Source organism: Pelophylax lessonae (assembly GCF_965119305.1).
Source record: "Pelophylax lessonae genome assembly, chromosome: 9".
Lineage (NCBI taxonomy): Eukaryota > Metazoa > Chordata > Amphibia > Anura > Ranidae > Pelophylax > Pelophylax lessonae.
In genome coordinates, this window is record NC_138776.1 from 165,668,643 (window position 1) to 165,681,459 (window position 12,817).

At 45.7% G+C, this 12,817-nt stretch overlaps 1 protein-coding gene across 3 annotated transcripts in view; it reads left to right on the plus strand.

Moving 5' to 3' along the window:
- CCSER2 (coiled-coil serine rich protein 2) overlaps positions 1-12,817 on the plus strand; it is a 124,525-nt gene that overhangs the window by 74,508 nt on the left and 37,200 nt on the right. For all 3 annotated transcript variants that reach the window (XM_082269402.1, XM_082269404.1, XM_082269403.1), the window contains exons 6-8: positions 1,194-1,398; positions 2,716-2,802; positions 7,574-7,660. In XM_082269402.1, coding sequence (XP_082125528.1) covers positions 1,194-1,398; positions 2,716-2,802; positions 7,574-7,660 — 379 coding nt within the window. The remainder of the gene's footprint in view (positions 1-1,193; positions 1,399-2,715; positions 2,803-7,573; positions 7,661-12,817) is intronic.

A 12,817-nucleotide genomic window follows, 5' to 3' on the forward strand; every position in this document is an offset into this window, starting at 1 on the left:
GGCATCTGCAGATGCTGCTTTTGACTGCAAGGTTTTGCAGGCCGCTGTTTGAGAGGGTTTATTCCTCTTTGAGGGTGTACTGTTTTCAGATGAGCTCCAGTTCTTGGTTGAGCTCCATGTTACTTGGTTGGCTAGTTTAAGCATTTGGGAATTTTTTTCTGCTGTTTTTTCCCACTCCTCATTTTTGACACTGCTTTGGGATGTCCCAATGCTCAAGAAGATTCTGGAGCTGTGTCCGTCAGTGAAACTCAGAGAAAAGGATTTTACGGTAAGACAAAGATCCAAGCCATTCACAACTCTGCCCCAAGCTACATCGCCAATCTGGTATCCAAATATCTCCCAAACCGTCCTCTCAAGATCTCCTGTTCTCAACCTCCCTTGTCTCCTCCTCCTCATGCTTGTCTCCCAGACTTCTCCAGAGTCTCTCCCATCCTCTGGAACTTTCTGACTCAATCTATCCAGCTATCTCCTGCTCTGGCTGCCTTTAGCCAATCCCCTAAAAACTCATCTTTTCAGGGAAACCCGATCACATCTTAAACTGATCTTTTATCACTTCCATCAGCTCATCCCCTACATTTATACCCTTTTGTACCACTTGCCCCACGCTCTTGGTTTGTAAGCTCTTATGAGCGGGTCCCTCTTAAGCCTCTTGTAGTTTATTGTATTGTAACTGTACTGTCTCCCTTTTTATATTGTAAAGCGCTGCATAAACTGTTGGCGCTATATAAATCCTGAATAATAATAATTAGGCCTCAGCTGTGTCCTTTAAAATACCCCGGAGTTTGAGCATGTCAGTTGAGGTGTACACCTAAATCCATAGCCTACGAGCCCTCTGACAAGACCACCATATATGGGCTATTGTGCCCTCCTGCCCACAGAGTCCAAAACCAAAAGGGGAGTCGGAAGGCTGCTTTTTAAGTGTGACCAGGGCACATTTGTTTTCTGTGTGCCCATGTGAATATCAGCACTTTTCGAGTCAAGTCAGTCAGTTGAGCTGCTTTTTTTTTTCTTTTTTTTTTCTTTTTTTTTTTTTTTTTCTTCTCTCCCCCTGCACACCACCATACACATATAACATGCACGTTTTCAACATACATGTGTAGTGGTGTGCAGAAATGCAGCTCAACTTACATGGTGTGAACAAACCGTAAAGTGGCCTAGATGTATACATTTAAATCCATATTTCTGTATTACAGGGGATCGTCTTGCTTGGAGTCTCCATCTGATCAAAAAGATAGCTACGGAAGTCCCTATTGTAGTCCGCTGTCACCAAGGTCTCCTCAGGCAATTGGCTTACAAGAAAACACTGTCATGCTGGATGAAATGACTCTCCGACACATGGTCCAAGACTGCACCACTGTAAAGACTCAGCTTTTAAAGCTAAAGCGGTTACTGCAACAAGTAGGTTGTTCATTCAGTACTGTGTGAGATATCATTAGGATCTCTAGTGAGACCTAAGCCTTTAGAAGTTTATATCACTGATCTGTATAGTAATCTTGTTGCTGGCGAGTTTTCACCAAAGTAAATACCTGGTTCCACGCACTGCTCCCTCACGGGCTGAATGAGTGACAGAAATACTGCAGAATGTCACACACAAGTGACTGTGTACTCATCCTTACAGTGGGGGAGCACCACATGGAACAGGTGGAGTATTTACCCGATGATCCATGATGATGATTCTGTTGATGACCAGTTGTTGTCAGCTAGTGCGATGTGGCCCCTGTCAAGTAAATAATGTAGATGTATCCTAACCCTTTCTTGTCAGACCAGATTGAATGAGTATATTTCTATAGGCAGACACCTCTTTTACTGAGAACTTCTAATTTTTGACCTTTGTCAATGTTTTTATTATGCACGTGAAACAGCCAAACAAAAAACCCTAAAACCCCTATTTTTTGAATAATTATTGCTCTGTTTTTATTGTTTACTGGACCCAGGCAATCTGATTATTGTTCTGTTTTTATTGTTTACTGGACCCAGTCAATCTGATTAGGCGGTGTATGTTCCCAAGGGGAAATAGCTACTACATTCCTCCTTGATTCTTAACTTGGTGCTGTGCTTGTGAGCCTTTTTTTTTTTTTCTTTTATTTGCATTAAATGTTGCATTCTCAGGACAAGCCACCCACAGCTAAAATCACCTTAACCATGGGAAAGTACTGACCTGCTGTGCTACAGAGATCAGCTGTTAACATAGTTGCCAATTAGTGGCTCTGGGTGGGTAATAACTAGGTGCTGTGGAATAATGACCACACACAGAACAAAGCGTCGCCAGTGACCTTCCACTGACTACATAGAGGAGGAAACCAAAACCAGGAGACATTATTACCCTACAGTGTATAGGGCTTATTCATCCCCTCACAATACGCTCTATTGCCTAGTAATGCTGCCATCATATCCGTGGGTAAATCTTTGTATTGATGTATTCATCTATGAACATTTTTATAAGTGACAGGTATGATTTAATTATGGTGGACAACAGTGAGTTAATTTACCTGGATGTATTGTCTGGCTGATACATCTACATAGCTTTTGGCAGGTAAAGCAGTGCATGTACCTGTGTGCCTGGAGGTTGGCTTTAAACGCATGTGCTAACAATCTTAGTTCTGACACTTGATGTCGGTTCTCTGTCCATATAATAAAACTGTAATATGTAGAACGTTTGTTTATTGGCTACGTAGCACATAAAACTTAATGATTTGCTCTTATTTTATTTAATAGGAGGATGACCCAGAGTCACCAGTGCAAGACTTACAGCTATGTATCCCAACTACGACTGAACAAACAGAGGCAGACCCAAATATAAAGGTAAATTGGTCTAACTGGTTTACAATTGCCAGTGTATACTTGCTTTTCGTATATCTTGGATACAATGAATGTTAATCTTTGAGCATTCTTTCCCCTCCGAAGGGACCCTACTCGGTTTGCGGTGGAAGCTATGTACAGCAGCATGCAAGCTTGCAATTTTTTGACAGTCTGTATTGGGATTAAGTAGACCTGTAGACACAGCTTGGATGATTTTACTCCACTTGCAATGACAAGAGTTCATAGCCATTATTTTACCTATACCCTCGGGGAAATCGCCACATCTGGTCCATAATTATTCCTGGAGGAGTGGCATAGCTTGTTTTTCTGAAGGTACCACAACCTGTTTCTTTACCTTCTTAGGCCGGTCATAGAGCGATTTTCTTTCCTGCAACCACAGGTTGCACCCTCAACACAGTCAGTGTAGGTGGTGGAAACTTTCCTGTGAAGCCATTGTGATTATTGCTAGCAACTATACCAGGCTGCTAAAGGTACCCAAGTTTATTGATCAACTTGGGTACATTCTGTTCCTGCTGAACTGACTGAGATTTGAACTGTCTATGGCTGGCTTTACTGTTTCCAGTAGAACTACCTGCAACAGCAAATGTTTCTTAACCCCCTCCCCTCGCTCCTCTTTCTTCATTCGCCTCACATTCTCACATTTTAGAAAAGAAGATTTTTATTTTATTATGAAAGATTTTATTACTCCGTTAGTGCAACTTGTCAGTCCCCTTATCACAAAGGCCTAAAATAATCACCGCCACATTCAACTGTGGATTCTAAAGTAAAGGTGGCCAACATTGCTGAATCTGACTCCTCCAGAGGGCTTTTTAATAGAATGCGGTGTCCTCCCTTCCCTAGAAGAAGAGGAAAACCCCAACCAGCTAAATTCCAGTCAGCAGTTGTTTCACCCAAACAGAAAGTAAATGGTTTTCCTCTAATAGAAGAAGTAAAAGTAGGATCCTCTAATTTTAAAGAGAAGGCACAGCCACTAACTGTGTCTGGCCTCTGTTCTCATAGACCTACTTGTTCTGCCAAGGTGTTCTCTCTTCCTACTCTAGTGGAATTTAATATTTGGCACAACTCTTATTTCCTACACCTTAGCTGACTGGCCTAAATCCCTAAAGGCTAGGTTTTCCTTGATAAATTATAAATGCACAAACTTTTGCAGAGAAAAAAATCGTTATATATATATATATATATATATATATATATAAAATATTTTTTTTTTTAACAGGAGCCTGCAAAGCATTGCACCTGCTATCAGTGGATTGATGGTGCATTGTCAGGCTCCTGCAAACTTTCTCCAGCTCTCTGCCCATACCTCTGTACAGGCTGTAATCTGGTTTAAGTGCTAGTTGGTGGATTAATGGCAGAGGTGGGAAACTTGAGTCACATGACTTGACTTAAGTCCGACTTAAGTCACCAGTTTGAAGACTTGAGACTTGCTTGACTAAAATTATTAAAAGACTTGACTTTGACTTGGTATTCATGACTTGAGACGTATGACTCGAAATGACTTTACTTTTTTAGGTTATTAAATATTTGCATTTTATCAAGATGTGTTAAAGCAAAATTATTGTGCCTGTTATGTTTCTGACACCGCAGTCACTTAAAACACCTCAGTGTGTTCTGAATTTTAGGACACTGGCTGTTTAACAATGGAAATACTTAACATGTTTTTAGTGACTGTGGTGTTGAAACATGACCTGACGAAGGATTTTGAGCTGTTTGGGCATTCAAAGTGTTTCTTTAATATGCCAAGAAAAAAGCACTAAGCAGTTTTGTTAATGTTGAAAATAAAACAAAACCTTTCCTGACCACTGATTTTTAACTGATTTAAAGGTGAAAATTGGGGTAGATCAGTATTTTGACTTGATTTTTGACTTGACCAAAATAAATGACTTGACTTGCTTGACTTCTAGCAGGGACTCGACTTGACTTGCTTGCTTGCTTTTCGCCACAGTAACTTGGGACTTGCTTGAGACTTGAAGGTTAAGACTTGAGACTTGCTTGTGACTTGCACATGTGTGACTTACTCCCATGTCTGATTAATGGTGTAGGTAGGCTTTGTTAAAACTACCCTTCATGGCAAACTTTTTTTGGAAGCTGCAGGGGCAATCTATTGTGACCAGAGAGCATTGGGCTCTCCTTTTGGTGCGGTCAAAGTACCTGGTGACCTGTGTTAGCGGGAATCCGATTTACAGGTCCAGGGCTGTGATTTACCAACTGGTTGAAAGCTTGTCTCGGAGGACTGCTTTGAGGTATGTCCCCTGGAGGGGTGATAACTTTGCATGGCTTACATTTCAGTCATTATCATAGCTCCAGAGTGGCCTGATTGGAGAGTGTTGTATGCCAGCCTCCTTCATCTGTTAGATTTGGCAAATATGGTAGAGGCCACAGAGCATAAGCTGTTATCCCATGGACTGATCTTCCAACCTGTTTCTCCGTCTCCGAGCTTGTAAATCTACTTCTCAGAAAAAAGTATTTTACTTGCGATAAATCTTTTTTCTTTCGTTGACGGACAAAGCTCCCTAGGATTCTTGACCAAAGGGTTATACTGTCTTCTACAGGTGTAGGACACTAGGCAGAAAAAAAAATTGACTATGCATATGGGCAGTCCCAGGAGGTATACTCCCCTCTCTGCTATAGGTACTCAGTTTTGTTACAAGCTGTGTCAGAAGTATTGCAACTCCACAGAGGGAGTTTTATGCCTATTCAGGAGTAAGGAACTAGCTCCTTGCTGGGATTTCTGGTCATGGCAATTTCTTTCCCTTTTTTTAAATGGCTTTTTTCTCCCGGTTTTTTTCCTGCTAGATCTTCAATCAACTGCCGGACTGGGCGCCAGGCTGGATAATCTAAATCCAGTGGTCACCTCAGTCTGGCCTGCCAGCGCATTCAGACCACATCTTTGCGCTAGGTTTGCCACGACATAGCCCCACTGGACAGGGGATGGCCAGGTAATTAAATGCCCCGCAAGGTAGCATGCGACTGAGTCTCGGCCGGAGTCGCATTGTTCCTTCTGGCTGACGGCCCCAATTTTGAGATGGCGAGGAGGTCTGTCTGGAGCGATGCCCGCCTGGTTCCTGGTATGGTGAGTAGCTGTCCCCTGTATCCCCTTGGGGGGTTTTGGGGTGGATGCGGGCCCCTACCAGGGATGGTTGGAACCCCGGGTTCCCCTCCTTCCCACTAAACCCCCCTGTCTTCTGGTGGTCCCTGAGGGTCATCCAGTCCCCCATCCACCCCCCCCCCCCATATGGTCCTCTGGGGTACGGTGGTGGTCTGGGCTGTATCTGGGGCTGAAGCATGGTGCTGTATTTGGGGGGAGGGGGTACGCCGCTGGCAACTGGGCTATCAGCTGGGGGACTGTTCCTGTGTGGGGGCCCTGTACCTCCGGTTCCCCTCTTCCCTCCAGGTTTCATTCCTGAGTCCCAGGGATTCCTCCTGGAGCCGTGTGGCGCCCATTTTGTTGTAGCCTGTTAGTTGATGGCCAGCAGCCATATATGTTTAGTCCACTGGCCTACTACAGAGTGGTGGCCATTACAGAGCCTTTTTTTTCCCTGGTGCAGACTGGTGGGACTTTCAACTCCTCCTCTCATATCCTCTTTTACTCCTCCTTTAATTATTTTCTGCTTTAACCTGCAGTTGTTGGTGCTAGGGTCTTTTTAAATGCTGCTCAGCACATGGCACATTAATAACCAAGCATTTCCTTTTATATGATCTTCCCAAACCTTTGATTAAAAAAAAGCAGGGTTTTCCATTTCCGTGCTATTTTTGTCTTTATGGGTATGCATGTGGGTAAGCAAATGAGATGGTACACATTTGGCAGGGGGAAACAGTATTTCATGTGGCATGTGTAAAACCATCACTATTACATATGAACTCTTGCTGTATAAGCAAGTGGACTCATACATACAGTTTTGCAAAAATGCTTATTATAAGAAAGTTGACTATTTTATTACTAAATATAACACATTTTGTATATGATTAAAGTAAATTCACATTGTACTTGGTGTTAAACAATCTCATTTTGAACTACAAAACCCTCTTAGTCCCGGTTCACACTAGGGCGACCTGTGAGGCGACCTGGTCGCCTCACAGGTCGCTGCAGGTCGCCTCCCATAGGGAAGCTGCGGACCCGTTCTAATAGGAGCGACCCAAGTCGCTCCGACTTAGAAAAAGGGTCCGGAGCTTCTTTGGGGCGACCAGGAGGCGACCGCCATAGACTTCAACGTTCTGAAGTCCATGGCGGCCGCTCCGAGGTCGCGTCGCCCCTATGTGAACGGGGCCTTATAGCCTTGTTTAATAAAAGTAGTAATATTTTGTAATCACGTTTTCATTATATGCAATTGATTCCACATAATTTAAGCAATTAAATGTGTTCAAACAGGACCATGTTAGAAACTTAGGCCCCGTTCACATAGGGGCGATCCGACTTCGGGTGGCGACCTCCGAGGTCGCGGTGCGAGCAGCGCGCCGCGACCTCGGAGCGGCCGCCACGGACTTCATAACATTGAAGTCTATGGCGGTCGCCTCCGGGCCGCCCCAAAGAAGCTCCGGACCCTTTTTCTAAGTCGGAGCGACTTGTGTCGCTCCTATTAGAACGGGTCCGCAGCTTCCCTATGGAAGGCGACCTACGGCGACCTTAGTGTGAACAGGGGCTAAACTATGTGTATGTATATAACATGTTTAGATGGTGGAAGGTTGTTTTTTTTTTTTCAACACTGTTTATTGTTTTAAAGAATTTATTCCTATTGTTTCCTTGTCTGCTCAGACTGAATACCTGCTGACTGAGATCCAGCAACTAAAAGAGGAATCTAGAAAAAAGGATGAGATGATAAAACAATTACAGGAACAACTGGTAAGCAGCCATATCATGGTTCAAAAATCTGTGGTTACATTGTCGGTTACTTTGATTTTGCTTGCATTTACTGAAAGTCAGTGGTGCTGTAGTGACCAAGTGCTAATAAGGAACATGTTGATTGACCATGAAATGAGCTCATTAGCCTGCTGCTTCCACTTTCCTGTTACAGGGTGGGGGCATGGGCAAGACTTAGTAAATGAACGAAAGAGAAAAAACATTTATCTATGGCCAACTTTACTCCTTTCTACTGCAGTTAAGTGATTTAACGGACACAGCTTCTGGTATTCTTAACCAATGGGTTATACTGCCCCCTACAGGAGTAGGACACTAGGCAGAAAAAATATGGGCTACGCCCATGGGCAGTCCCTGGGGGTATACTCCCTCTTTGCTTATAGCCACTCACTTTTCTTAGTCAGGAGTAAGGAGCTAGTTCCTTGCTGGGATCTTCGGACCTGGCAATTTTTTCCTTTTTTAAATTCTATTTTTTCCTATCTTTATTTTGTTCCTGTGAGAATCTGCAATCAACTGCCGGACTGGGCGATAGACTGGATATTTTTTTAAAAATCCAGAGGGTCCCCCCAGTCTGGCCAGCGAGCGCGCGCAGGCCTCTGCTCTGTACTAGGTCGGCCACGACATAGCCCCACTGGACAGGGGCTAGCCTGCGAGTTAAGCGTCTCGCGAGGGCACATATATAGGTTCATGGCGTGGGCACAAGATCCTTTGACGAATGCCACAGATGTGCTGGTGACCCAGTGGGGGTCAGTATCGTCTGATTTACGCCTTCCCTACAAAGCTTCTACCAAGACTTCTACAGGATTGAGGCAGAAGGGATTCCGGTGATTTTAGTGGCCCCGCTGGGCCTGGTGCGCCGACCTGGTGTGGCTGGTTGCCGACGTTTCCTTGGAGGCTTCCCCTCAGGGAGGATCTGCTGTCCCCAGGGTTAATTTTCCAGCCTGCTCTACAATCGCTGGTTTTGACGGCTTGGCTGTTGAAAGCCAGGTGCTGAAGAATAGGGGATTGTCTGAATCTGTGTTTCCTAAGCTGTTAAAAGCTAGGAAATCTACTACTTAGAAGATCTATCATCGTACGTGGAAGATGTACATTGCATGGTGTGAGTCCCTTGGGGTTCCTTCTCGCTCTTTTTTTTTTCGGTGGCTCGGATATTGACCTTCCTTTAACAGGGGCTTGAACAGAAGTTGGCCTTGAGTACTATCAAGGGCCAGGTGTCGGCCTTGGTGGTCTTCTAACGACCCTTGGCTACAGCTCTGGTGCGTACCTCTCTTCAGGGTGTTCCGCACTTGGTCCCTCCAGTGTGGTTTCCTTTGCCGCCTTGAGACCTCAATTTGGTACTTTCGGTTCTCCAGCAGTCTCCCATTGAGAATCTTTGGGAGTTTCCCCTGCTTATGCTGTCCCAGAGGTTATCTTTTTGGTGGCTATGTCCTCTTCGCACAGGGTGTCAGACCTGGCAGTGTTATTCTGTCGTTCACCTTATATGGTTATTCACAGGTATAAGGTGGTGCTTTGCCCCTGTCCGTCATTCCTTCCTAAGTTGGTCTCGGACTTTCATTTGAATGAAGACCTTGTGTTGCCTTCCCTGCGTCCCAGGCTTAAACATCCGAAGGAAATTGTCTTGCATGCCTTCAATGTGGTCCGGGCAATTATGGTGTACCTGGCAGCTACAGAGTCTTTCAGGAAATCAGACTCACTATTTGTGCTCACGGATGGACCTTGTTAAAAGGGTTGTCTGCTTCCTCTACGACCATTTCTAGATGGTTGAGAGAGACAGTGGTTCAGGCCTATTCCATCAGGGATCAGGTTTCTTCTTTCCCTGTCAAGGCGCACTCTACTAGAGCGCTTAGTGCCTCCTGGGTCTTCCGTCATCAGGTGTCTGATGCATGTTGCAAGGCGGCCACCTGGTTGTGCACTTTTTTGCAAAGTATTATAAAGTGGATGTGTTGGCATCTGCGGATGCTTCCTTTTGGCCCCAAGGTTTTGCAGGCTGCTGTTTAGGAGGACCTGATCCTCTTTGAGGGTGTCAAAAATCACTTTTATTTTTTTCTAGCTGTTCAGCTGCTCAAAAAAATACACATTTGTGGTGGATGGAGGAATCCTCATCGCTGTGCTAGTGTATTCTGACAGCGGAACTCCTCCGCTGTCATAGTACACTAATCAGCACAGTAGCGCTGATTTGGGGGGGGGGGGGGGATTCCAACATTCCGTTTGACAGAAACCAATCATTGGACTGACTCCTCTCAAGTGCAAATGGTCATAGATGAACCAAAATTTGTCTGGTCCTTTGCTGAACCAGTAGATTTTCCATCCATCTATGGCCAGCTTCAGGTCTCCAGTTTGGCTGTGCTGTCTGGGTCAGCTTTGTAGGCACTGGGAATGAGTGTGAAGAAATACATTTTATATTATGTATTTCTGTGTATTTAAAGGCAAAGTTCACCTTTCTGAACATTTACATGTTACAAACCCACCACAAGATTGAGCCGCATCTAAATACGGGTGTAAGGCAGGATTGTTTCAACAGTAATTAGTAACTTTGGGATTTAAAATGCTTACAAAAACCCACTTTTTGAAAATATATTTTTTCTCTTTCGTTCATTGACAGAGACAGCTCCTGATTCTTCTTAACCATTGGGTTATACTGCCTCTACAGGAGTAGGACACTAGGCAGGAAAAAGCTTCACTATGCCTATAGACAGTCCCAGGGGGTGTACACCCACTCTTTGGATGCTGCTCCTTTGATTTTTAGCGGTGGTCCTTCGGCGTCTTATCTGGCTGACAATGCTGGTCTGCGGACCAGACTTCTAAGATGGTCTTATCTGATCTCCCCTTTGTGGGGGATCGCCTGTTTGGAGCTTCCTTGGATGACATCATTAAGGGTGTCACAGGGGAAAAGAGTACTCTTCTTCCACAGGCTACCGAGGGCAATGAGCCCCGTCGTAGATTTGGGCCATTCTTCTTGGATCCAAAGAGGTTTTTTTCGTCCCTCAATGGATAAAAGTCCTTCAGGGCCCATCCCGAAGGTTCCAAGAGGACCCGGTCTTCCAGTCCTGCGGACAAAGCTTCCTCTGCATGAAGGGGCGCCCTCAACTGTTTCTGGGGTGGGGGGGGGGGGGACGTCTTCTCTGACTTTTGAATCCCTTGACCTCTCTGGTACAGGTCAAGTGGGTCCACAAAGTCATTCAGTGCGGCAACTAGATCGAGTTTCAGTCTTTTCCTCCAGAAAGGTTCTTCCCTTCCAACCTGCACTTGTCCCCAGATCGCTTATGGGGTCACTTTGGAGCAATGTAAGACTTGTTACTTCATGGGGTGATTGTCTCGGTTCAGGCTTCAGAATGTTTTCAGGTGTTTTACTTCAACCTGTTTACAGTTACCTGGAAGGAAGGCAAGGTATGTTCAATTCTGGACCAAGGTGCTAAATTGCTTTGTGCGGATACAGAAGTTCTGAATGGAGTCCATTCGCACGGTAGTGGCGTCCCTACATCTGGGGGATTTTCTTGCTTCTGTCGACATTAAGGACGCCTACCATCACATTCCAATGTGTGCCGGTCACCAGCGCTTCCTCCGCTTTTCCGTGGGCGAAGAGCATTCTCAGTTTGTGGCGTTTACCTTTGTGAAGACCCGGGGAGCGGAGACGAGACAAATGTTGGCCCCGGTGCTAGCATTGTTGCGTCAGGGGGGGGATCGCGGTACTGGGTTACCTAGACAATCATCTTCTGCAAGCAGAGCCTCTGACTGCTCTGATGGACACCTTGGATGAGGGAGTTTGGTTGGATTCTGAACTTTCAGAAATTTTCTCTGGTTCCATGCACAAAACTGGACTATCTAAGTGGATTCGGCCTCTATCTAAGTGTTGCTTCCTCTGGAAAATTGCAGGAGGCAATTCCGTTTCTGTTGTCCGGCAGCTGGTCATCCCTCCGGGCTTGCATACGGGGGCTGGGACTGATAATGTCTACTTTTGAGGTGGTTCTGTTTGCACAGTTCCACAAGGAATCTCTGCAAAAAGAGATTCTGGTGAAATGGGACAAGAATCCACAGTCTCTAGAGGTGACTTCGTTCTTCGGCACTTCAACAGGGAAATGCTTCTCCCCCTGTCACCGTGGATGCCAGCCTGTCTGGGTGGGGAGGTGTCCTCGGTGCAGCTTGTGCTCAGGGGGTCTGGACTCGGGAAGAGCCCAGACTGCCAATCAAGGTACTGGAACTCCGAGCGATCAGACTTTGTCTGGATCATTGGACAATTTGTCTTCAGGGGTGTCCGGTACAAATTAAATCGAACAATGCCACGACCGTGGCCTATGCCAATCACCATGAGGGCACAAAAAGTGTCCTGGCGGATCGGGAACTAGCCGGCATTCTAAGGTGGGCAGAACGATCGTTCCAGCACTCTCTGCTGTACACATTCCATGGAAGGTACAGAGGTTTGTGGCATGGTCTCTGGATCCTCTGGCCAACGCTTCTTGGCATTAGTATCGTCTGATGCCATTCCCCTGCCAAGACTCCTGTGCAGGATCGAGGCAACAAGGGATTCCAGTCTTTCTGGTGGCTCCAAACTGGTCTCGCCGGTCTTGGTACGCTGATCCGGTACGGCTGATCGCTGATGCTCCTTGGAGACTTCCTCTCAATGACCAATCTTCCATCCTGCTTTACAGTCACTGGTTCTACCGGCTTGGCTGTTAAAAGCCAGGTGCTGAAGGATAGAGGTTTGTCTGAATTGGTGATTACTACGCTGTTAAAGGTTAGAAAATCAACCTCGTATTTGGAAGACGTACATTGCGTGGTGTGAATCTTTTGGTGTTCTCCCTCGCTCCTTTTCGAGGGCTCAAATCTTGGCTTTCCTCCAATGGGGTGTTAAGCAGTGCCTTGCTTTGAGTACCATCAGGGCGCCAGGTTTCAGCCTTGGCGGTTTTCTTTCAACGTCCATTGGCCACACTTTCCTTGGTGTGTACCTTTTTATCCAGGGAGCTCGACACTTGGTTCCTCCAGTGCAGTTTCCATTACCGCCATGGGTCTTTAAATTGGTGTTGTCAGTTATCCAGGAATCTCCCTTCGAAAATATCGGAGGGTGTCCCTGCTTACGTTGTCCCAGAAGGTGGCCTGTTTGGCTTTTACTTCTGCGTGCAGGGTGTCGCAGCTGGCGGCATCTTG